Raw genomic sequence first — 26,315 nt, 5'->3', positions numbered from 1 at the left:
AGAGATCTATAAATCCCTTTTTCTCTCCCAGATCCTCCTCCTGGAGGAAAGGGGAATGTCAGGAGCTGGATACAGGTTTCACTGATGGGTTTTTTTTTTGACAGATATTTCCAATGAGTGGGGAAAAATATGGAAAACCTTGTACAAAGTTCCTTTCCTCCACGTGAGGAAGCTGAGAACAGTCTCAGCTCCTAAATGTTGAACAGCCAACTCCAAGGAACAGGAACAGGCAGATCCTGGGATTCTGAGCCTTCATTTGGGGGGATTCCTGCAGACAGGAAGGTGAGGGCAGCCCCAAGGAAGAGCAGACACTCATCAGTTTGCTTCTGGCATTTTTACTCAGTTCCAGGATTTATTTACAAGCAGCTGGCAAACTTCAGTCCCACCCTGAGGTCTTGGCAGTGTCACGAGGTCAGGCTCCGGGAAATGTCATTTTTAACCTGCAGGACTCACCCTTAAACCCAGCACTAAGATGGGGTTTAGCAGTGTTTTGGGGCTGAGCTGGGCTTGGGCTGTCCCAAAGGCAAAGATCCTGCACCAAAGAGTCTGAATCTTCCCTTCAGACAAAACTGGGACTTTTTCCAAGTGATTTGAAAGCCAAAAGTACCTAAAAGTGAGTTCTGGGCTGATCCCAGCTGCCTGGAGCTCTGGGCACTCCTGAGGCCAGGTCTCAGAGCAGGTCACAGGCTGGTCCCTCTTGGTTCCTGGTGGGAGGAGATGGTCAGGAGAGGAGGGACACCATGAAGAAGCTGAGGAGCAGGGCGGGCAGGAGGTGGAACACCATGGCCACGGTGCCCAGAGGGGCTGAGGACATTGCTGGAGGACAAAGAGGGCATCAGAGCAGAGAAATCAGTGACTGAACTGTGGGAAATGGATTTGTAGAGATAAGATTTGTTCGAGATAAGAAATGCTGGCTTAGAAATTGCTTGGAATGAGACAGGAATTGTTGAGAGAGAGAAATGGAACTAGAAACAAGTTTTAAAGGATGGCCTTGCAAATAAGGCTGGATACTTTGGAGAAATAGAACTATGAAAGATGCATTTTAGGACCCACAAGGGGTAATTTTAGATTATTAACTTTAAGGCATTTACAGCATGGTGTGGCTAAAGCTGATAGGCCCAGAAATGCTTATAATATAATTCAGAAATAGTTGGATTCTGATTGTGCTGTGGGAGTTATAACATCTGTATTGCCTCACCCTTCAGATGGGACTGAAAATGGAATAAAAGTTTTTAAAACAGCTCTTAGTTACCCCATCTTTAAGTAAGAAAACAACTTAATGTGACAACTGAACCACTCCTCCATGGGGAAAACATCCCCTGTGCCCCCTGCAGGGATTCTCTTCTCCTGTGTAACCACGGCAAACACCAAGCTGAGTTTGGGCTGGAACTGGAGGATCCTCAAGTTTCCTCCAACCCCAACCCCTGTGATCCTGCCTCTAAGCCCAAACCCAGCACTCCCGAGGAGGAAGGCCTGGAAGTGGTCAGAATGAACCCCAAAAGTGGATAAAATTAACCCAGAATTCACCCCAAAATTAACATAAAAATGGCCAAAACTCACCCAAAATTCATCCCAAGTTTAGCCCAAAAATGGGCAAAATTAACCAAAAAATAACCCAAACTCCCCCCAAAACCATGCAAAATAAACCCAAAAATTCACCTAAAATAAACCCAAAATGAACCTAAGAATGGAAAAAATGAATCTCAAATTACCCCAAAATTAACCCAAAGTTCAGCCAAAATTCACCAAAAATTCAGCCAAAATTCACCAAAAATTCAGCCAAAATTCACCAAAAATTAAGCCAAAATTCACCAAAAATTAAGCCAAAATTCACCAAAAATTAAGCCAAAATTAAGCCAAAAATTAAGCCAAAATTCACCAAAAATTAAGCCAAAATTCACCAAAAATTAAGCTAAAATTCACCAAAAATTAAGCCAAATTTCACCAAAAATTAAGCCAAAATTCACCAAAAATTAAGCTAAAATTCACCAAAAATTAAGCCAAAATTAAGCCAAAATTAACATGAAAAACAGGGAAAAACAACCCAAAATTCATCCAAAATTAACCCCAAACCCAGGAAATTCAACCCCAGATTCACCCAAAACTCACTAAAAATCACCCCAAAACGACCCCAAAACCAAGCCGTTACAGCCCACCCGCCAGGCCCCCAAAGCACCTGGGAATTTGGGGGTGGCGAGGTTGATGTAGCCCTCCTGCACGCCCCCCGTGAGCCCCGCGTGCAGCCGCTCCAGCTCCGACCGCTTCTGCAGCGCCAGCCAGTCGCGCACGGGGCTCCGGCCCTGCCACCGCGCCAGCTCGGGCAGCTGCACCCCCAGCAGCCCCCGCACATCGCCGGGGGTCAGCAGCTGGGAAACAAAAAGGGACAGAGAAGGGGTGGTGTGTTAGAGATAGAAGTGAGAGGCAAAAATTTAAATTATTGCTTGAAACCCGGTAAAATTATTTAATATGGAATATTTTATATATATTATATATTAATTATACATTTGTATTATTTGTATTATATATATATTACACATTTTACATATATTACACATGTATATTATATATACATTATACATTTATATTTTTTTTTATTGGCAGGTATTATGTTGGGCATTAAAAATCTGCGGCCAGAAAGTGGAAAGGAGGATGAGGAAAAGTTGGAAAAAAATCTTGGCTTAAAGGGAAATAAAACCCCAAAATCTTGGCTTAGGAAAAAAAATAAAAAAAGTGACATGGAAAAGGGTTTTGAGGTTAATTCTGATTTCTTGGTCTGGAAACAGATTTGGGCAACTTAAAGCAGGCACAGAATATTTTGTGCTATCTAAAAGTTGGAAAGACAAACTTTTAACAACTTGACTTGGAAAATTTCCAAATCTTCGATGGAATTTGATACTCATTTAGTTTGTGGCTATGAGTTCTCTTTCCCCACAACACCCTGGATTTTTACATACCCAGGTAAGGTAAAATCAGCTCATAGTAAGCAGGTGAATGGTGCTGGTCAGAGAAAGCTTCTTTGGCTTTCTGGTACAAGAGGTTCTTCGTCTCCTGAGAACAGGCTGAAGGATCCAGAGATGCCAGTCTGCAGAAAAATAAAGATTTAGGGTGAAAAAAGCTTTTGTTACCTTCAACAAGTTCAATTTTCCCATAGTCTGAGTGTTTTTCTGGGATTCTCTGCATGGCACAAGTGATCCCCAGTTCCCAGCTCTGTGGAGAGAAGCTGAGAGGAAAAACAATGGCCCAGGTTCCTGCTGAGAATTTGTCCTTCAAATGGGCTCTGGTGGTGCCAAAATCTGCGTGTTTTGCCAAGCATAATTCATTAATTGCCAAGATAATTTCATTTACCAGTCTTTAAGAGGAGTTCAAACTGGAAATGCTTAAAAACCACGAGGATGTGGCACTTGAGGATGTGGTTTAGTGGTGAGCTTGGTGATGATCTGAGAGGCCTTTTCCAACATAAAGAACTCTGTAATTCTATGAAATTCAATTTAATTAACTCTTCTGCAGATGAAAGCAGGCACAGAGTCAGATTTGCAGCCCGCTGGGCTGAAATAAAGAGAGTTGGATCGGGAATCTGAGCCGTGCCTGGCAGCTCCTAAGGCGCTTCCTAAATTCCCTTTCCCCGGGAGCAGAAAAAAGGAAAAGGATGGGAAAGGGCTTTTGGAAGGAGCCCAGGACACCCCAGCCTGGGACTCACTTGAGGCTGGAGGGGTCGATGGCCTTCAGCTCGGTGGCATTGAGCAGGCACACGTACTTGGTGCCAATGGCATCCAGGGCCGTGGCATTCAGGGCATTGCCCAGCTCCACGTAGCGTTTGATTGCTGCCGACGCCTGCAAACACAATTAATTTTATTGCACTAATTTAATGGCATCAGAAGGTGTGGTTTCACCCCCGAAAGAAACTCCGTGTTTCAGAATTGCAAAAATAAAATTGAACCGTTTTATTTTATCGTGTTGCGGTGAATTTTGTGTTAGAGATAGAAATGAGATAGTTGGTTTTTTGTGTAGAATAGTTTTTTTTTTTATTGTACGCCATTTTCATATTATTTTATTATTTTTAATTTTTATTTTATTCATCATTATTTATTTTTATTAATTTTAAGAATTGTTTTTATCGCATACCATTTTTATATGGTATTAGAAGGTTTTGTGTTTGAATTTAATTGGTTAGTAATCTAATGAAATTTAGTTCATTGCTTGGTAAGGGCTATTGTTTATTAAAGAATATATGTTACATATTTGTATATATAAAATATTTCTATATATGTTATATATTTGTATATATAACACATATTTCTATATGTAACATATATTTCTATACATGTTATCTATTTCTATATATGTTATATATTTTTATATATGGTATATATTCCTATATGTAACATATATTTCTATAGATGTTATATATTTCTATATATGTTATATATTTATATATGTTATATATTCCTATATGTAACATATATTTCTATATGTGTAACATATATTTCTATATATATTATATATTTCTATATGTTACATATATTTCTATATGCAACATATATTTCTATATATGTTATATGTTTATTAAACATTTTATAGATATGCTTATATATTTTAAATGGAATTTTATGGGATAACTTCTTGTTTTTATAGTCGTGAACTTTTTTTTACAAGAACAGATTGTTGTGCTAACTGATTTTTATTCTTTTTTTTTTAATGAGAATTTAATAGGTTAGTTTAGAGCACAAAGCCTGATTTTACAAGGCCTTTCTTTGATAACGTTCACGTTGATTGGGCCACCCAAAATTGTGGCACCACAGATGCTCTGACCCCCTCAGAGCCCAAAGCAGCCCCCAAAGAGCCGAGCCCCTACCAGGGAGCCCGAGGGCTGCGGCTCCGTTGTCAGGAACGCTGCCAGCGTGTCAGCGGAGCTCAGCTGCCAGGTGGAGATCTCCTCCGGGCTGAGCAGGGGCAGGAAAGGGCCCATCTCAGCGAGAACGTGCTGGGGATAACCACGGGGATAGCTCTGTGGAGACACCGCGGGCACGGGCTCGAGCGGGGCTCGGGGAGCCGGGCTCAGCCTGGGGAAAGGCGGCACGATTTTAGGGCTGTTTTCATCTCTCTGATTGGGATTGGAGGGAGGACGGAGCCACGTTCCTCTCAGAGGGGCCCTGTGAAAGGCTGAGGGCCAACAGGGCAGGAAAACCCTGATTAGATGTAGAAATGAGAGATAAGAAATAAATATATTCCCAGTAAAGGTGGTTAAACTGTGGGAGAGGAGCTGAGAGACAGTGGAGTCACATCCTTGGAGATCCTAAATCCACCAGGACAAGGCCCTGAGAGATCCCATCAGTGGAAATTTAAATCATACCCTTGGAGAACCTAAATTGTCCAGGACAAGGCCCTGAGAGATCCCATCAGTGGAAATTTAAATCATACCCTTGGAGAACCTAAATTGTCCAGGACAAGGCCCTGAGAGATCCCATCAGTGGAAATTTAAATCACACCCTTGGAGATCCTAAATTCCCCAAGACAAGGCTCTGAGTGATCCCATCAGTGGAAATTTAAATCACACCCTTGGAGATCCTAAATTCCCCAAGACAAGGCTCTGAGTGATCCCATCAGTGGAAATTTGAGTCACATCCTTGCAGATCCTAAATTGCCCATGACAAAACCCTGAGTGATCCCATCAGTGGGAATTGGACATTTTTGGGCTGGAATTACCTCGTGCAGGTATTCCTTCAGCACAGCCAACTGGGGGATGCTGAAGGGGTAGGTGAGGACCTGGGAGAGGTGATTTTCCAGGAAGAGGCGATTTTCCTGGGAGATGTTCTGGAGGCAGGCACGCAGGATCTCCGGTGAGGTGTAGAAGTCAGGCATCAGGTCATTACTCAGAACTTCCTCTGTTATCTCACGCCCAGGTGGGCATCCTGCTGAAGCCATGGCAAACTCAGGGTTAAATTAAATCTTTCCACTCCAAGCTTTGGATCCCAGAATCATTTTGGTTGGAAAAACCTCCAAGGTTGAGCTCTGCCCGATCCCCACTTTGTCACCAGCACTGAGTTCCTTGGACACCTCCAGGGATGGGGACTCCAAACCTCCCTGGGAGCCTCTCCCAAGGCCTGAGGAGCTCCAGGGTGACCCCTGCTCCCAGAGGGAATGTCAGGGTGACCCTTGGTCCAGGAGGGAGGGTCAGGGTGACCCCTGGTCCCTGTGGGAATGTCAGGGTCACCCCTGCTCCCAGGGGGAATGTCAGGGTGACCCCTGCTCCCTGTGGGAATGCCAGGGTGACCCCTGCTCCCAGGGGGAATGTCAGGGTGACCCCTGCTCCCAGGGGGAATGCCAGGGTGACCCCTGCTCCCAGGGGGAATGCCAGGGTGATCCCTGCTCCCAGGGGGAATGCTCTGGCTCAGGACAGCTCCGTACCTTCCGCTCGCTTGTGCCGCCGGGGCAGGAGCTCCCCGACGATGGTGCCCAGCTCCTCCCTGGAGAGGGAGGAATCCCAGGCAAAGTTCCTCAGCCAGGTGGTCAAAGCTTTCTGCAAGGAAAAGGGATCATCAGGGGGATTTGGGAATGCTGGATGTGCCTCCAGCACAGCTCCTGCTCCTCACACAGCGGGCTCTGAGCATGGAGATCCTGAACCAAAAGCAATTCCTTAAATGTTTGAACTCTCCCTTTGCCCAGCCCATCAGTGACTGGAGCTCCTCACAAAGCACTGGGAGAGTTATTCCTGCTCTCCCCAAGTGACAGGAAGGGACTGGCAGTGACCTGGATTTGCAGTTCCAGCCTGTCAGCTCTGATGCCTTAAGTTTGAGCTTTCCTGTTTTCCAGATTCTGGACTGCACTGGTACAGAACTCTGGATTTCACATAAAGTGTCAGCAGTTCTCCTCACAGCTCAGGCACACAGAACAATCCTTTGCCAGCCCCAGAACCAAGGACACCGCTGCAGCTTCAGCCCCAGAAAGTGCAAACAACAGGGAATTGAGGAGAGCAGTCTGGGAGGATGGGACTGCATCACCTGAGCTGGAATTGGACAATGAACCCCAAGATGGAAATGGACCAAAACTGATAAAAGTGTGAAAACTCCTGACCCATTGTCCATCTTGGGGGTAGCCACAGCCAGGCTCTTGTACTGCCCAGGGTGTATCCTTTGAGGATTTTAATAAATCCCTGCTTTATTCCTTTAACCCTGCCCAGCTCTGCTCCAGACCCCAGCCCCATGAACCCTCCCTCCCACACCCCCATCCCTCTGGCAGCAGCTGCTTTAAAGGAAGAACCGCTGGAATCAGGCTGGCTGAACCCCCCCAGCAGCCCCCAGCCCCATTCCCAGCCCAGCCGTGCCCCCCAAGCCCCCCAGGCCGGGGGCAGAGCCCACCTTGGGGACCTGCTGCAGGATGCTGGGGTCCAGCACGGGGAGCAGCCCGCCCAGCTCGCTCAGGGTGAAGGCTGACCACGCTGCAGGAGGCCTGCAGACAAAAAAAATGTGTTGCAAATAAGTGAAACCTTGTAAAAGAACAGCCTTATAAACGTGATTTAAACCTTACTACTCTAACTAAGCTGTTACATTCCCATAGGAGAAGAATTATAAAAATAAAAATCAATTTACATAACGATCTGTTCTTGTAAGAAAACAGTTGGCACCTATAAAAATAAGAAACAATCTCATAAAAATCCATAAATAAAAAATATAAACTATCAAGAAAGAGAAAAGATTAATAAACATGTACACTAACCATTACCAACCAATCAACTGAGTTTCAATCATTTACTAATCTGTTAAATTGAAACACAGTACCTTCTAATATCACATAAAATGAGCTATATACAATAAAAATTCAGCTATTCTACAGAAAAAACAAGTGTCTCATCTGTCTCATTTCTATCCCTAACACAAGCCACAATGAAAATGAGCAGGTATCAGCTGTCAAGGAAGAACAAAACGGAAAAAAACACCTTTAAATCCCCCAGGATTACATCCTTGTAACATGTGACGTTAAGAAAACATAAAATTTAAGCCCTAAAACACCTCAACCACTTCCTGTTGCACAAAACGCCATTGCAGCAGAGCAGAAGTTGTCAAGGTCATAACTCAGGGCAGCTGGGTGGGAAAATGGCCTTGAACAAACACATTATTTTCTTAAGGCTCCTTCTGGAACCCAAAGAATTTCTGTTGCTTGCTATGGCCCAATTCAGTGCCAAGATCCTGGGGCAGCTGACCCAGGAAGGAAAATATTTTGCTTCCCTGTGTGTTAGAATAGGGATTTATCTAACACCTCTCACTGGACAGGCAGAATGTCTCCTGGAAGTCTGTGCTGACCTCACCTGTGATCACCAGGCCAGGCAGAGAAGTTTGATTAATGAAAAATCAATTTTTGAGACCAGAGGAAAAGATTTTATAACAAGCAAGAGAGACACAGAAGTGACCACGTTTTTCAGGAGAATTTCACCCAGGCCTTTCAGCTGAAATAATTTCTACCAAGCAACATAAAAGGCCCAGTGCAAAGCTCAAAAGCAAGAAGATTTTTGGGTTTTTGACCAAGCTGCTTGGCTGGAGTTCACCCAGGCCTTAACAGGACCACGGGTTTGATTAAGGGAACAACCCAGGAGGAAAACCCTTACCCAAAGGTGGTGTTGCCACTGCTGAGGACGTCCCTGATGGCCTCTTCTTGCTCAGGCAGGAAAGACCCACACTGGCTCAAACCCCTCAGCAAAGTGCCCCCAGAACTCCTGATGTACTCCCCCCCCAGGTCACACACCAGCCAGCCCAGGATCTCAGCGTTTCCTTTATTTATTTGTGTGCCAGGAATGCCCTGGAATAAAGGCAGAGGCATTAGCTGGGATGGAGCATCCCTGGACCCCAGTTCCTTCAGGATCCCCAATCCCTGCAGGACCCATCCCTGCAGGATCCCAATCAAGCCCTGCAGGATCCCAATTTCTGCAGGATCCCCATCCCTGCAGGATCCCAATTCCTGCAGGATCCCAATTCCTGCAGGACCCCAATTCCTGCAGGACCCCAATCAAGCGGTGCAGGATCCCAATTCCTGCAGGACCCCAATTCCTGCAGAATCCCAATCAAGCCCTGCAGGATCCCCATCCCTGTGGGATCCCCATCCCTGCGGGACCCCAATTCCTTCAGGATCCCAAATCCCTGCAGGATCCCAGTCCCTGAAGGATCCCCAATCCCTGCAGGACCCCAGTTCCTTCAGGATCCCCCATCCCTGTGGGATCCCCATCCCTGCAGGACCCCAATTCCTTCAGGATCCCAAATCCCTGCAGGATCCCCAATCCCTGCAGGACCCCACTTCCTTCAGGATCCCCCATCCCTGTGGGATCCCCATCCCTGCAGGACCCCAGTTCCTTCAGGATCCCAATTCCTGCAGGACCCCAGTTCCTTCAGGACCCCAATCCCTGTAGGATCCCAGTCCATCAAGCCCTGCAGGACCCAAATTCCTGCAGGATCCCATCCCTCTCCTCCTACCAGGCACTCCAGAGCCTCCAGGAGCAGCTGCTGCCTCTGCGGGGCCTCTCTGGGCAGAACATCCCCGTTTGCCTTCCCAACGTGGATGAAGAACTGGCTGCAGTTCCCTGCATAGTCCGAGGGGCTGGAAAGACAAACTCCATGAATTTTGGGGAATGAGATCAAGCTCAAGGCACCCCATGTCTGACAAAACATCTTCTGCACCTGCGCACTGAACTCCAGGAGCTGCTCTTCCCCAGTTTTCTGCTGTGCCATTAAATCCTTCAAAAATTCCTTAAGTTTAAAAAATGGTTCTTTAAAAATCCGTTTTGACCTGAAGGAATTTGTTGTGTGAGACACAGCTTAAAATTGTTCAAGGTTTGGGTGCAGAACCACAGCAGGAAGGTACTGGAACAGGGGGATTCACTTTATTCCCTGCTTTCTTTGGTGTTGTAAGGGAAAAGCACATGCAGAGGCCTGGGAATGCTAAACTTGGCCTTGGCCACTGCCTGGGATGGGGCAGCCTCAGCTTCTCTGGGAAACCTGGGCCTCCCCACCCTGACAAGGAAGGATTTATTCCAATATCTCATACAAATCTCCTCCTCCAGCTTTCTGCAATCCCATTTTTTATTCCCCAGGAAGAGGCTTAAACAACTCTGAAATAGAAATCAAATTAGCCAGCCTGGTTATAAACTAATCTTTATTTTTTCTAAGTTGCTCTAAGGCAAGATGATGAAAAGCACAGCACAGTTACCTTAAAAACAGCAGCAGGTCTTGGGGATAACTGTCCAAATCCTTGGGAATCCCATGCAGAGTCAGCATCTTCAGCAAGCAGCTCAGCTGGAAGGACACCAGAGATTGCAGCAAGGACAGAAACCACCACAAAACACAAGGAAAAAATAAAACAATGTAAAGATTTTATGCTGCTCTGAAGAAAAAAAAAAAAAAAGAGAGAGGGGAAAAAAATGGAAATCAAAGGGTTTGGATTTCTCCTCTTTTCAGGGAAACTCAGCTGTGGGAGGGACACCCAGGACTTTTGTCCACAGGAAGGGACCACAGGGACCACCCTGACACCCCAACAATCCCCCCTGTCCCTGGGTCACCCTCTGGGGGCAGAACCTGCCCCTAAAACCCATCCTAACCCCGCTGGCACGTCCCTGCTCCAGCCCCTGGGCTCCAGGGGCTGCTCTGGCTGAACAATTTCATTTAGCTCATGCAGGACACCACCAAACCCTTGGGAATGTGGGCATTACCTGGTCCTGGCCCAGCCTGACCTTCTTCTTCCTCATGACCCTGGCCAGCTCCTGGAACCTCTCTGCCCCCACAGCGCTGGCAGCTGCACAGGTGAAGCCCTGGAGCACAGACTGGGAGAGCCTGGGAATTCCCAGCAGGAAAATCAGAAGGGAAAAGCCTTCAGGAAGGTGAATTCAGAGCAAAACTCTGCTGACCCCACCGTTTTTTCCAGATATAAATCTTTGTTTTCATAATTTTCATCTCAAATACGTCAAAAGACACAGCAGCCCCTTTAAATGAATCCCTGGAATTGCCCTCTGGAAGGTTTGGAAATGCATTCCCTGCTTGGAAATGCATTCCAGAGGCAATCTGGAGCAAGATTCCAGGTGCAGCCTGAACCAGCAGCATCATTTTAGGAAGAAAATGTGGCTCCTGGGTGCATCTGACAGCTGAGCCCTGGGAAATCTCCGTGTTCCACGTCTGTGTTTGGGCTCCCATCCCATTTCCCATCTGTTCCCGTGGATTCCAGGGGGTGGATGTGGATGCTCCATGGGAAAGGTGGGAATTGCCAGGAAAACAAACAGAAAATGGAAGGAGAGGAGGAAAATCTTTACCTGCTGAAGTCAGGCTCTGCCTTCACCACATCACTGAAAAACATGGCAGCCTGGGGAGCAAAGGCAGAGCTCAGAGGTTTTCCAGGGAAACGGGCTCCGTTTCCAGGGGGGTTTGTGGAATTCATGGACCCATGGAGGGCAGGGCTGCCAGGGAGGGGAAGGAGGAACCTTTTACCTGCTCTCTGGTCCATGGCTTGTTGTTGAGATCCTGCACGTTTGGCTTCTCTTCCCCAAAAACCAGCAGGGATTTTGGGATGGAGCTGGCCAGAGCACTGGGAATGAGTCTAACCAGCTCAGAGGGGTGGCCAACCCTGGAGGAAACCTTGGAAAAACCCAACAGAACAAACCATGGCCATCTCACTTCAGTGAGATTTGCTTCAGTCCAAACCACGGCAGGATCAGAACCAGAGAATTATTTGGGTTGGAAAAGCCCCTCCAGGATCAAGTCCAACCTTGAATTATTCTGCTCCATTAATATTCTTCCCCTGGGAACATCCACTGGGAAGCAGCTTCTGGGAGCAACCCCACGACACAAATCCCTCCTGGCCTTGTCCCCAGGAGGCTGAGCAGGCCAGGGACAGTGACACGGAGGCAGTGACAGCACTGGAGTGGCCCTGTCCTGCTGCCACCCTGCCGGGCTGTGCCCATCCCACAGGGAACGCTGCCGGGGCGGGCAGCTGTGCCACAGCTGGCCCAGGTGAGCTGTGCCCCGCTCCTGCTCCTGGCTGAGCACACAAAACAAGGTCACCTTTTCCACCAGGGTCCTCTTCAGAGCGGAGGGCAGGGCGTCCACGTGCTGGGCGAAGCCTGGCAGCTGGATGGCCTCCAGGACAACCTCTGGGGACAAACTCCTGAGCGTGCTGCTGTTGAGGCCGGCCACCAAAGTGCCCAGCTCTGCCAGGCTCTGTCCATCCAGGATCTGCCAGGGAATCCCAGGAAAAATCAGCTTGGGAAAGACCTTTGAGACCCTCGACCCCACCTGGTTCCCAGCCCAGAGCTCTGAGTGCTCATGCCTTAAGCTTGAACTTTTACATTTTCCAGATTCTGCATTGGTTTCTAACTCTGAACTCCATATAAAGTGTCAGCAAGTTCTCCTCACAGCTCAGCCACACAAAGCAATCCTTTTTTTTTTTTCAGATTAAGCCCTTTTCTGACCCAGAGATGGGGTAGCTGAGAGGTGTTTTAAAAACTTTTATTCCATTTTCAGACTCATGTGAAGGGTGAGACAATACAGATGTTATCATTCACACTGCCACAATCAAAATTTAACTATTTCCTAATTGCAATACATAATAAGTATTTCTTGGGCTATCAGCTTTAGCCACACCATGCTGTAAATTCCTTAAAGTTAATAATCTAAAATTACCCCTTGTGAGTCCTAGTATAATGCATCTTTCACAGTCCTATTCCTCCAAAGTATCCAGTCTTATTTGCAAGGCCATCCTTTAAATCTTGTTTCTAGTTCCATTTCCCTCTCTCAGCAATGCCTGTTTCTCTAGAAGTTCGTATTTCTCTACAAATGCTTCTCTACAAATTCATTTCCTGCATTTTGCCAGCCCCAGAACCAAGGACACCGCTGCAGCTTCAGCCCCAGAAAGTGCAAACAACAGGGAATTGAGGAGAGCAGTCTGGGAGGATGGGACTGCATCACCTGAGCTGGAATTGGACAATGAACCCCAAGATGGAAATGGACCAAAACTGATAAAAGTGTGAAAACTCCTGACCCATTGTCCATCTTGGGGGTAGCCACAGCCAGGCTCTTGTACTGCCCAGGGTGTATCCACAGAATTCACAGAATCCCCAGGTTGGGAAAGATCTCCAAGATCATCGAGTCCAGCCCAGCCCCAACCCCTCAGCTCAGCCCTGGCCCCCAGTGCCACATCCAGGCTTTGTTAAACACACCAGGGATGGTGACTGCACCATCTCCTGGGCAGCCATTCCAGAACTTTATCACCTTTCTGTAAAAAACTTTTTCCTAATACCCCACCTGGATTTCCCTTGGTGCAGCTTGAGGCTGTGTGCTCTGGTTCTGTCAGAATCCTTTGAAGTCCTTTTAATAAATCCCTACTTTACTCCTTTAACTCTGCCCACCCTCTGTCCCAGGCAGCCTCTCAAGGCATCAGAGCCACCTCCAGACATGCCTTGGACACCTCCAGGATGAGGATTCCCAACCTCCCTGGGCACTCCCAGTGCCTGAAACCCTTCCCAGGAGGAGGGTGTGAGGAGCTCAGTACCTGGTAGCCAGAGAGGAGCAGTTTGCTGACCACAGCCCTGGCCTGCTCAGCCCTCCAGCCCTGGACTGTCCCCAGGGCAGGCAGAGCTGCCTCCAGCTGCTCCTCAGGGATGCTCTCCTGGATCCTGGACACCGAGAGCCCCAGGGCAGCCTGGCCCAGGGCTCCCAGCTCGGCTGGGGACAAATCATCCAAATTCCTCAGCAGGGAGGCTGCCACCTGTGAGACAGAGCAGAGTCAGAGCAGCAGCGATGGATCCCACAGCCTTAAATCCCTGCGTTTCTGCCTCAGGTTTGCCCGTGGATGTGTGGAAGAGGTTTTACACAACTTCTGTCAGCCAGAGAGGAGCTTGAGAAGAGGATCCGTGGTTATCCCTGAAAGAATTTCCTACCAAGGTTGTTAACAGAGAAATCAAGAAAGACAGAAGAAATAAGAGAAAACAAAAAAGAAGGAGAAACAAGAGAAACCAAGAAAGAAGGAGAAATAACAGAAACCAAGAAAGACAGAAGGAGAAATAAGAGAAACCAAAAAAGAAAGAAGGAGAAATCAGAGAAACCAAGAAAGAAAGAAGTAGAAATAAGAAAAACCAAGAAAGGAGAAATAAGAGAAACCAAGAAAGAAAAAAGGAGAAATAAGAGAAACCAAGAAAGAAAGAAGAAATAAGAGAAACCAAGAAAGAAAGAAGAAGAAATAAGAAAAACCAAGAAAGAAAGAAGAAGAAATAAGAGAAAGCAACAAAGAAAGAAGAAGAAATAAGAGAAACCAAGAAAGAAGAAGAAATAAGAGAAACCAAGAAAGAAGAAGAAATAAGAGAAACCAAGAAAGAAGAAGAAGAAATAAGAGAAACCAAGAAAGGAGAAATAAGAGAAACCAAGAAAGAAAGATGGAGAAACAAGAGAAACCTGCAATTCTCTATCCCAATGAGCACTTTGTTTGTCTTTCCTGACCAACGAGTGAAGTGTAAGCTTGGGAGTTTTGTAAGAATGTACAAAAAGCACGCGTGCAGGAATAAAGACAGTTTGAAGCCTTCTGGCAATGGGGTGCTGCTTTGCACTGTGTCCCTCTCAAAGTGCACGGACCATTCCCACCCCTGAGCCCCGTGAGTGACGGAAGCCCAGCCAGACACCACAACAGAGACACAGGGTGACCCAGAGGAGGGTGACAAGAGGGGACACAGAGCTGGGCACCACCACCCCCGGCAGGTTGTGTGCAGCTGAGAGGATGCCCAGGTGCTCACCTGCAGCTCCCGAGGTGCCAGGGAGGCTCGGGGCATCGCCCTGCTCCAGGGGCAGCTCCTCCCGAGCCTCTGGGCCACTCCCAAAGCCTCCTCCCTGCTCAGGTTGGCCACTGCCCCGGGGCTCAGGTGACAAATAAACCTGTCCGGGAGGCTGCGGGGGAAAGGAGAGGCTGGCTCAGAGACCTTCCCTCTGCTCCAGGGGATGTTCTTCTCCAGGCACCTTTCTCCATCCTTTCAGCTCCGCTGCTGCCAAAGCTGCAGCTCAGGGAGCTGGAAAAGCCTGGGAGCACTGCAGGGAGATCGTGTCCCAGGAAAAGAACTGGGGATTGGCCCTCCTTGAGGGCAAGGGCAGCGGGGTTACCTGAAAATGGAACCCTTAAAGAGAAAACTAACAGAATCCTTAAAGAGAAAATGAATGGAACCTTTAAAGGGAAAATGAAGAGAACCTTTAAAGGGAAAATGAAGAGAACCTTTAAAGGGAAAATGAAGAGAACCTTTAAAGAGGTAATCAATAGAACCTTTAAAGAGGAAATTAAGAAAATCTTTAAAGAGGAAATTAATAGAACTTTTAAAGAGAAAATTAATAGAACCCTTAAAGAGAAAATGAATAGAACCCTTAAAGGGAAAATGAATAGAACCTTTAAAGGGAAATGAATAGAACCTTTAAAGAAAAAATTAATAGAACCTTTAAAGAAAAAATTAATAGAACTTTTAAAGAAAAAATTAATAGAACCTTTAAAGGGAAAATGAATAGAACCCTTAAAGAGAAAATTAATAGAACCTTTAAAGAGGTAATTAATAGAACACTTAAAGAGGAAATTAATCAACAGTGCCAGGCTGAGCCATGCCAGGAAGTCAGAAGCCCTCAGATCCATACCTGGACAGTGGAAAGGCAGGAGCAGAGGTCAGGAGCTGGGTGTAGAACAGGGCAGTCTCCCTGAGCAAGGTGAGGTTCCCAACCATCTCCATATTCACCGGGTCCCTGGCGAATTTTTGAAGCTGAAGGGTGGAAAAAAATAACAAGGCAAAATGGTTCAGATGGATCCTTCAATCCTGACAGTGACACGGGACAGTCTGAGCCAGCCTCAGGGCTTTTCACCTGGGTTTAAAGTTGTGCTGAGGTTTATTTTGTTTTTATTTTCAAGTAAACACTGCGACCTGGTTGCTCCTCTCACTGACTCCAGTTTGCTCCCTGCAGAATTCCCTTTGTGAAACCAACTTCTGTGCAAATCCCTCTCATCACAGGATGGGGAGAAATAACTGCAGTGACTGTGCACCCCAGATTAGCCAGAGAAATGTTCCTGCTGGCAGGAATTCCGAGGGCAGGTGGGACAGGGATCCCAGAACGTGGCTGGGGCTGGAGTGGGATGGGTGACCCTTAAATCCTTCCAGCCCCACCATCCTGGGGCTCTGGATTTGCTCAGGGCAGGACTGTGACCCCCCCAGGGTCCCCACTCACTGTGGCTTCATCCCCAAAAAGCTGCAGGTCCTCCACGGTGGCGTGCTCCAGGAAGGACCCCAGGAAATTCCGAAACCAGGCAGTGGAATTGAGGCTGGGAATGGCCTGGCTGTGGCAGCTCTGGGTGGGTCCTGCAGGCAGGAATGCAGGAACAGAGAAACCATGGAGCCACAGGAACACAGGAATGCAGGAACAGAGAAACCATGGAGCCACAGTCAGAAATGCAGGAACAGAGAAACCATGGAGCCACAGTCAGAAATGCAGGAACAGAGAAACCATGGAGCTGCAGGAACAGAGGAATGCAGGAACAGAGAAACCATGGAGCCACAGTCAGAAATGCAGGAACAGAGAAACCATGGAGCCACAGTCAGACAGGAATGCAGGAACACAGATCCCATGGAGCCACAGAAATGCAGGAACAGAGAAACCATGGAGCTGCAGGAACACAGAACCCATGGAGCTACAGACAGACTAAAATGCAGGAACAGAGACCCCATGGAGCTGCAGGAACACAGAAATGCAGGAACAGAGAACCCATGGAGCTATAGGAACACATGGAGCTACAGACAGACAGAAATGCAGGAACAGAGAACCCATGGAACTACAGGAAGACAGAAATGCAGGAACACAGACCCCATGGAGCTGCAGGAACACAGGAATGCAGGAACAGAGAACTCATGGAGCCACAGGAAGACAGAAATGCAGGAACACATATCCTATGGAGCTACAGTCAGGCAGGAATGCAGGAACACAGACCCCATGGAGCTGCAGGAACAGAGAACCCATGGAGCCACAGTCAGAAATGCAAGAACACACACCCCATGGAGCTGCAGGAACACAGAAATGCAGGAACAGAGACCCCATGGAACTACAAACAGACAGGAATGCAGGAACACAGACTTTTTTAAAATCTTAAAAAGAAGTGACTGGCGTTTTTCACCCCCCTGTGCCAGGTCCTTTACCGTGCTGGGTGAGGAAATACTTGATCCCAGAATAGAGATTCCTCTGCTCCCCCACAGAAAGCTGGGAATAGATTCCATCCAGGGCAGCCACTCTGCCAAAGGAAGGGAGACACCTCAAACATTGCTGAGGCTGAGCCTGGGCTCTCACAAAAACATGGATATTCTCAAGCCCATCCTTTTCTGTTGGATTAAGCCCTTTTCTGACCCAGAGATGGGGCAACTGAGAGGTGTTTTAAAAACTTTTATTCCATTTTCAGTCTCATGAGAAGGGTGAGACCATACAGGTGTTATAATTCACACCATCACAATCAGAAGCCACTGTATTGTCATTTCCTAACTGTAAAAAAACCAGTGTATTGCCATTTCCTAATTCCAACACACCGTAAGCATTTCTGTCTCTGTGTAGAATATTTCTAAATCAACATTTCTTATCTCAAAATTGATATGTATAAACACAGACAATACAAACCTTTAATTAAACTTTAAAGATCTTCTACAAATCCACTTCCCACCCTTTTCCAAAGTGATTTTTCCCCCCACAAAGAGGAGCCCCCAGGGCGTGGCTCTGGTGGCACAGAGGGGACATTCCACACTCACAGCAGCTGGAATTCCTCACAGGACACATCCTTGGCAAGGAGGCAGCCAAAGACCTGGGGATCCACCAGGAATGGCTCAAGGCCCTCGTGGAGCCACGGGAGCAGCACTGGGGGGGTCTCAATCCCGGGCACTTGGAGCATCCTCTCCCACAGACCATTGAGGAAAACCAGGCTCCACTCCAGGGAAAGGTGCACCTGGGAAAACTGGGGGCAAGGGGAAGAGAAAAACCCCTGAATTCCAGGGAATTCTAACCAGACACCCACAGAAATCCAAGCAAATCCCAATGCTGAATTGAATCTGTTGTCTCGAATGGGGCTCTTTCCAAAATAAGGTTAAAAAATTAAACAGGGGGTTTGAAATGAAGTCTTTTCCTGAGCAAAAATTCCCTGGATTGGAGGGAATTCCATTTGAGGGAAGGCTCACCTGCTGGCTGAACACGGTCAGGGAGGCCAGAAGCTTCCTGGCATCATATTTGGAAAAGAACAGGATGGAATATTCTGGATCCATGGCTGTGCTGGGTTTAGAGGCCAGGCAGGAATATAAGGATGCGAGGAAATCATCCTGAAGGTCCTGGAGCCAAGCTCCCTGGGAAAGAGAAGGGAAATGCAAATAAAGATCATTTTTAGGGAGGAAATCACCCTCAGGGGGCTCGTCCACACCTGGGCATTTGGGAAGGGATTCTTCCCTTCAGGGGGTAAAACACTGGCACAGGTGTTAAAAGCTTTATCCAAAAAAAACCACCCCCAAAATTGCCAAAATTTTGCCCAAATTTAAAAAAAAATTTGCTCTGACTAGAAACTTCCATGGGGAACTCTCTAATTTCCAAACATTTTTTCAGGGAAATGGATTACAAACAGTAGAAGACAAAAACAAAACTAAGAAAAAACAAACACCAAAAAATCCCAAAACCCCCACTGATAAATGTTTGCAGGAGTGCCATCTTTCTGTCAGAAATATTTACTGAAAAACACAAATTGCTGCCAATTTAATTGCAATTACTGGCAATTAAGAGATAATGACAAAACCAGGGAAGAATGTAAACCTGGAATAGTCAGGTGGCATTTTCCACACTGCAACCACTTCCAATTGTAATTTTATCCCTTTTAATTGTGTTTTTACCACTCCTAGTTGTGCTTTTACCCCTTCTAATCGTGCTTTTACCCCTTTTAATTGTGATTTTACCCCTTTCAATTGTGCTTTTACCCCTTCTAATTACTCTTTTATGCCTTGAATTGTGTTTTTACCCCATCTAATTCTATTTTTGCCACTCCTAGTTGTGTTTTACCCTTTTTAATTATGTTTTTACCCCTTTTAATTGTGCTTTTACCCCTTGAATTGTGTTTTTACCCCTTTTAATTGTGCTTTTACCCCTTGAATTGTGTTTTTACCCCATTTAATTGTGCTTTTACCCCTTGAATTGTGCTTTATCCCAACGGCCCAGGGTGACTCTCCTGCAGAGATTCATTCCAATGCTGTGACACCCATTTTTCAGAGTCAATTTGATTTGCAAAGTCCCTTTGCCCCAGCTTCCTTCTCGCTCCAGGGGTTTGGAGAGGGAAATCCCCAATTCCCCAAGGTCTCCGTGGTGGGTTGGGCACTCCTGAGCCCCAGGCACAGGGCAGGTGTCCCCTGGAGGGTGGCACTGCCACGGCTCAGGGTGACAACCTGGGCACAGCTTTGGCTGCTCCGCCAGGTTTGAAGTGGAGAATTCCCAAGGAAAACAAATGCCAGCCCCGAGGGAAGCAGGGATTGAGGGTCCTCACCTGGGCACAGGCCAGCTGGCCAAAGCTGAGGCTGCACGGGGACCTTCGGCCTCGGGCCACCTCCAGGAGCTGCTCCTGGCTGGCTCTGGGGAACAGGGACAGCGTGGGATGGGGAACAGGGAGAGTGGGAATGGGAATGGGGAGAGAATGGGAATGGGGAACTGGGAGGGTGGGAATGGGAATGGGGAACAGGGACAGCGTGGGATGGGGAACTGGGAGAGGATGGGAATGGGAATGGGGAACAGGGACAGCGTGGGATGGGGAACTGGAGAGGATGGGAATGGGAATGGGGAACAGGGACAGCGTGGGATGGGGAAACTGGGAGAGGATGGGAATGGGAAACAGGGAGAGGATGGGAATGGGGAAACTGGGGGAAACTGGGTGGGGAACAACCGGGTGGGGTCAGAACCAGTGGGGAATTTGGGGGAAAACTGGAAGGGATGTGGGGCAGAACTGGAAGAGGGCACAAGCAGTGGGGAGCTGGGCACCAGACTGGGTGGGGGCAGGACTGGGGGGCACTGGGGAGAACTGGCTGGGGACAGATCAGATCTGGCTGGGGACAGATCCAGCTGTGAAGTGGCAGCCCTCAGCAGCCCAGAGCACAGCTGGACACAGCACCCAAAGGCTCCTGAGTGCCCCTGAGCAGGGTTTTCTGTCCCCCCAGGCAGGGCCAGCTCCCAGGAAGGATCCAGCCCTCCAAGCTGAGCAGGGCACAGAGGGCACAGAGGGACAGGGCAGGACGAGGGTGCTGGCACAGGGACAGGCAGGGGGGCACTGCTGACCCTCAGGCACAGAGCAGGTTGAGTGAGGTGTGGAGTGGAGCTGTTTGAGCCCCACTTGGAGCCAAGATAAGCTCAGCACCAGTGCCAAGGCTCTTGGCTGCTCCCCAGGGCCTGGCCCTGCCTTTCTTTGTCCTTCCCAGGCACAAATCCCCAGCAGGGCACTTTCCCTTCACTGTTTGAACAAGTGCAACCAGAGCCCTCCCTGCCCACGGGCAACCCCGGGGGAAAAATCCCAAAATCTGGGCTCAGAGGGATGTGGTCACCCCAAGAAAGCAGAACCCCTCCCAAGGAAATGCCACAATCCCTGGGGATGGTTCACCTACCTCTGCACTGAGGCACACACGGCAGATTCTGAGCCCCAGAAGGAAAAAAAGAGACAAAGGTAAGGAATTGTGAGAGGATTTGGCACACAGAGCCCTCTCTGAGCTTTCCTGACAAATATTTGGAAAGGAACTCACCATTGACAGGGGAGCTGGAGCACTGCACCAGGAGGGAGAGAAAAGAGATGGAGTTAAAATGCAGCTCTGAGATTATTTGTGAGCACTGCACAGATGGTGGGAGCCCTTTGGAATGGGATGGGACCTGGGAACACTGAAACCCCAAACCCTGAGCACACCCAAACCCCAAATCCTGGGCACAATGAAACCCCAAATCCTGAGGACACTGAAACCCCAAATCCTGAGGACATCCAAATCCCAAATCCAGAGCACACTGAAACCCCAAATCCTGAGCACACTGAACCCCAAACCCTGAGCACACCGAACCCCAAACCCTGAGCACACCCAAATCCCAAATCCCGAGCACCCCCGAGCACACCGAACCCCAAACCCTGAGCACACCCAAACCCCAAACCCCGAGCACACTGAACCCCAAACCTCGAGCACACTGAACCCCAAACCCTGAGCACACTGAACCCCAAACCTCGAGCACACTGCACCCCAAACCCTGAGCACACTGCACCCCAAACCCTGAGCACACTGAACCCCAAACCCCAAATCCAGGGCACACTGAACCCCAAACCCCAAACCCCGAGCACACTGAACCCAAACCCTGAGCACACCCAAACCCCAAACCCTGAGCACACTGAACCCCAAACCCCGAGCACACTGAACCCCAAACCCCAAGCACACTGAACCCAAACCCCGAGCTGCAGGTCAGCTCCTGGCCCCGTGCCCATCGGGGTGCCAGGGCAGTGCCAGGGCAGTGCCAGCCCATCCCACGCTCAGCCAAGCTCTGCTGTGCTCCCAGAGCAAGGAGAGCTGCCACCGCCTGATCTTTGCATCCCCCAGCCCAAGCCACCCTGGAAGGTTTTAACCACACACGTTGGAATTTTTGGTGTAAATCTGCCTTACCAGCTCTGTCCCAGCAGCAGCAGCCTTCTGGCACCCTGCAAGACAAGATTTGGGATCAGAGCCAGCCCAGAGCTCCTTCCCAGCCCCAGCCCAGCCCCCTCAGCTCCCTGAAGGATTCCAGAGTTCATTTTCTGCTGGATTCTGGCTTTTTCTGATTCAGAGTTGAGGTAACTGAGAGGTGTTTTCAAATTTTTATTCTATTTTTAGTCTCATGTGAAGGGTGAGACAATACAAATATTATAATTTAGGCTACTATGGAATATATTATATTAATATATACAGAATGTAATGTAATATAGAATATAGTATATATTAGCATATATTAATATAGTATATATTATAATAGTGCATATTAATGTATCAATACATTATTTATGTATAATATATAAATATATTATCAATATATAGTATATAAAATATATTATTGATATATAGTACATAATACATTAATGTATTATATATTATTATATATTATCTATAACATATAATATAATAATATATAATACAGTATATACAACAATATATATTATAATAATAGCATATAATAATGTATTATCTATATAAAATAAATTATATCATATACAAATAAATATATTTTAATATTTTATATTATATAGCAGTGGGACGAGGGCAGGGACAGGGAGGGGACACAGAGGGGGCTCTGCACTCCACAGGTCTGATGCAGGGGTGGCTTTCCTGCTGTGGATGAGTCCATTACCCAAAACCTGCATTAGGAAAGGGGTCCTAAAGCAGCTTGGACGAGCACAACACCTGCATTGCCTTCATTAGCACAATGCCTTCCTCAGTTACCTCGTTTTTAATCAGTTAATTAATGCAGAGCAGTCACTAATTAACAGCCAAAGGAACCTTCCCCTAACGGGGGCAGGGCCCAGGGAATGGCTCCCACTGCCCAGGGCAGGGCTGGGTGGATGCTGGGAATTGGGAATCGTTCCCTGGCAGGTGGGCAGGGCCTGGAACGGATTCCCTGTCCCAGGAATGAATTCCCCATCCCTGGAACGGATTTCCAATCCTGGAATGGATTCCCCATCCCTGGAAAGGATTCCCCCATCTGTGGAATGGATTTCCCATCCGTGGAATTAATTCCCCATCCCAGGAATGGATTTCCATCCCTGGAACGGATTCCCCATCCCTGGAATGGATTTCCAATCCTGGAATGGATTCCCCATCCCTGGAAAGGATTCCCCCATCTGTGGAATGGATTTCCCATCCGTGGAATTAATTCCCCATCCCAGGAATGGATTTCCATCCCTGGAACGGATTTCCATCCCTGGAATGGATTCCCCATCCCCGGAATGGATTTCCAATCCTGGAACGGATTCCCCATCCCTGGAACGGATTCCCCATCCCCGGAATGGATTCCCCATCCCTGGAGTGGATTTCCCATCCCTGGAAGTGTCCCTGGACAGGGCCTGGAGCAGCCTGGGATGGTGGAAGGTATCCCTGCCCATGAAGTGGAGGGGATTTAAGGTCCCTCCCAACCCAAACCATGCTGGGATTTATTATTCAATGAATACAGAGGTAATTAGATTTAATTATGATTATTCCTTAAGTGCTTTCCAGATACCCCAGCAGAGGAACAGGGAGCACCCAGCTCTGAACAGACAGCAGGAGAATCAACCCCAGTGGGGCCTTCCCACCCTAAAAACTAAAATATTTCACTCACAAATCTGACAACGAAAGGCTGGGGATTTAGAGCAAACACCAAAGTCACATTTTGTGCTCTGGCAGCACAATTTCCCCTTCTGAGGGTATGGAAACCCCCCTGGGCCAGCCCTCCCTCCACAGCACACTCACCCAGCAGCAGCAGGAGGAATCCCAGCCCTTGGAACAGGGGAGGCATTTCTGGACAGGTCTCCAGGAACCACCTCAGCTCAGCCAGGAAAAACCAAACAGGAATAAATAAATAAAAACCAAAACAGCACAGGTCTTCAGGACACCACAGGAATCAGTTCAGAAAGGAAAAATCAAAGAGGAATAAATAAATAAAAACCAAAACAGCACAGGTCTTCAGGACACCACAGGAATCAGCTCAGAAAAACAAAACCAAAGAGAAATAAATAAATACCAACCCCAAACTCAGAGGAGGAAAGGTCACGCGGAAATCTGAACACCCCAACGCCCTTCACAAACCCCAAAATTAACCCCAAAAATGGGGAAAAACTCCTGGGGGGTCTGGGAAAGCAGGGGGAGAATTTGGAGTTAATGAAGGCACCACGCCCTGAGCTGGGTCTGGGGTGGCAGAGGGACAGGAGGTGGCAGAGGGACAGGAGGTGGCCCAGGGTGGGTGGCAGAGGGACAGGAGGTGGCCCGGAGGGGTGGCAGAGGGACAGGAGGTGGAAGTGGAAGAAGAAGTGACCCAGGCTGGTGGCAGAGGGACAGGAGGTGGCAGAGGGACAGGAGGTGGCCCGGAGGGGTGGCAAAGGGACAGGAGGTGGAAGTGGAAGAGGAAGTGACCCAGGGCGGGTGGCAGAGGGACAGGAGGTGGCAGAGGGACAGGAGGTGGCCCGGAGGGGTGGCAGAGGGACAGGAGGTGGCACAGCTGGGTGTCAGAGGGGCAGGAGGTGACCCAGGGCCAGGAGGTGGCCCGGTTTGGTGGCCGTGCCTCCCGGAGGGGACCCGTGCCGCTCACCTGTGCCCGTGCCGGTCCCTGGCACGCTCGGGCACCGCGGGCTCCTTTTGACGGCAGCGCCGGGGCGTGGCGCTGGCCCCGCATCCCGGGATGGAGCCGGGAACGCCCCGGCCCCGGGAGCACCGGGGGGACGGAGCGGGAGCCGGGCACTGCCCCGGATCCAGGAGCGCAGAGGGGATGGAGCCGGGCACTCCTTGAGCTCCGGGAGCACAGAGAATAGGAGCGGGAGCCGGGCACTCCCTGGGCTCTGGGAGCACAAAAGGGATGGAGCCGGGCACCCCCCGTAGATCTATGTACATATATAGATATCTCTTTCTATATATATATAGATATATTTGATGGGGGTTTTTTTTAAATGTCCTGGCAATTCTTTAGCTTTGTTTCACCTTATATATCTTATATACATCTCTCTCTATAAATATATATATATATATGTATATATGTATATATATTTGAGGGTTTTTTTTTAATAAGTCCTGGCAATTCTTTAGCTTTGTTTCACCTTATATATCTTATATCTCTCTCTATATATATATAGATATCTATCTATATATATATATATAGAGAGAGAGATATATATAATAGATATATATATCTATATATATATATAGATATATATTTGCGGGGTTTTTTAAATAAGTCCTGGCAATCCTTTAGCTTTGCTTCACCTCTGACTCCCGGTGCAATAGTGCAGATTTGATTTTTAGGACTCGTGGATGCCATTTCCTCACAATGCAAACGCAGGTTTTTCACCACAATCGGCTGTTTGTTCTGGGAGCTCCCTGCATTTCAGCTTCCAACGCCTCACCCTGGGTTTTCCTCCTGAAAAACCGGGATTTTTCCCCTGGGAAGGAGGGAGGGAGCTGCAGCAGGGATGGGGTGGGGATGTCCTGCTCGTGCAGGAGCTTTCACAGCGACTCCTTGAGAAGAGCATCCGTGCAGGAAGAATTTCCTGCCAAGGTCCTCGCCAGAGAAACGAGAAAGAAAGAAGGAGAAACGAGAGAAACCTGCAGTGCTTTATTTCCATGAGCATTTTGTCTCTCCTGCCCAAGGAGAGAAGTCAAATTCACGAGTTTTGTGGCAATGCATAAAAAGCGCGCGCGCTGCAACAAAACCGCTTCAAACCTTGTGGAAATGGAGGTTTAAAAAAAAACTCAGTTTTTAAAAGGATTGTCTCTGCCTCAGCTACAACCATCCCCTGCCCATCCCCAATCCCAAACCTGCTCGGAGCTGTGGCAGGGTGAGGATGAGGATGAGGAGGCCACCCCAGCCCCGTGCCCCCGGGGGTGACACAACCTCTGTAAATGTCACCAGCAGGGAGGCTGCTGTCCTACCCACAGGACAATATTTGCCTCACCGAGGAGCTGTGTCACTCTGTTTGCTCAGGGCTGCCGTTCCCAGCGGGGAATTCGGGAACAGAAACAAAATTTTGGCTCCAAGGAGCTGCTGAGCCCACGCCCAGAAATGCCAGAGGGGTCAAGCCTGGAGGGTTTGGGTTTCACCACGTCTGTCTGTCCCAGGGAACAGGGGCAGGACAGCAGGAAACGGCCTCCAGGTGCACCAGGGGAAGTTTAATTTGGAGATTAATAAAGAATTTCCTCCCCCAGAGGGGTGAGCAGCCCTGGCACAGCTGCCCAGGGCGGTGCTGGGGTCACAGCCCTGCAGGGACTTCAGAGCTGGCCCTGGGACAGGTTTGAGGGGTGATCTTGGGACAGGTTTGAGGGGTGGCCTTGGGGACAGGTTTGAGGGGTGGCCTTGGGGACAGGTTTGAGGGGTGGCCCTGGCAGTGCTGGGGGAATGGCTGGGTTTTTAAATGCCTTTTCAAACCTCAGTGATTCTGTGATCTCATCCTCAGCTGCCTCAGCCCCTCACCTGAGCAGGATTTTTAGCAGCAAAGGAGGAGGAGAGAGGGAAGCCAGAGGTGTCAGAGATCTTTTCCTACCATCAAACACCCCAATCCTGACTGATCCCCTGCTCTGGGACCTGCAGGACAAAAAT

General features: G+C 48.3%; 1 protein-coding gene across 1 annotated transcript; it reads right to left on the bottom strand.

Moving 5' to 3' along the window:
* Positions 1-495: 495 nt before the first annotated feature.
* Positions 496-24,401, bottom strand: MSLN (mesothelin). The gene is made up of 21 exons (XM_041462066.1): positions 24,318-24,401; positions 20,774-20,795; positions 20,639-20,666; positions 14,753-14,903; positions 13,519-13,734; positions 12,033-12,203; positions 11,460-11,606; positions 11,285-11,334; positions 10,691-10,811; positions 10,192-10,277; positions 9,459-9,582; positions 8,600-8,790; positions 7,356-7,446; positions 6,406-6,517; positions 5,704-5,909; positions 4,853-5,005; positions 3,698-3,831; positions 2,955-3,082; positions 2,736-2,773; positions 2,177-2,366; positions 496-816 (listed from the first exon to the last, which is right to left on the bottom strand). The coding sequence occupies exons 1-21, from the start codon at positions 24,399-24,401 to the stop codon at positions 722-724; spliced, it is 2,538 nt and encodes an 845-aa protein (XP_041318000.1). The 3' UTR covers positions 496-721.
* Between the last annotated feature and the right edge of the window lie 1,914 nt (positions 24,402-26,315).

Source organism: Pyrgilauda ruficollis, unplaced genomic scaffold (genome assembly GCF_017590135.1).
Source record: "Pyrgilauda ruficollis isolate IOZ18807 unplaced genomic scaffold, ASM1759013v1 scaffold16, whole genome shotgun sequence".
NCBI classification, from domain to species: Eukaryota; Metazoa; Chordata; class Aves; order Passeriformes; family Passeridae; genus Pyrgilauda; species Pyrgilauda ruficollis.
This window is presented reverse-complemented; position numbering and strand designations above follow the sequence as displayed.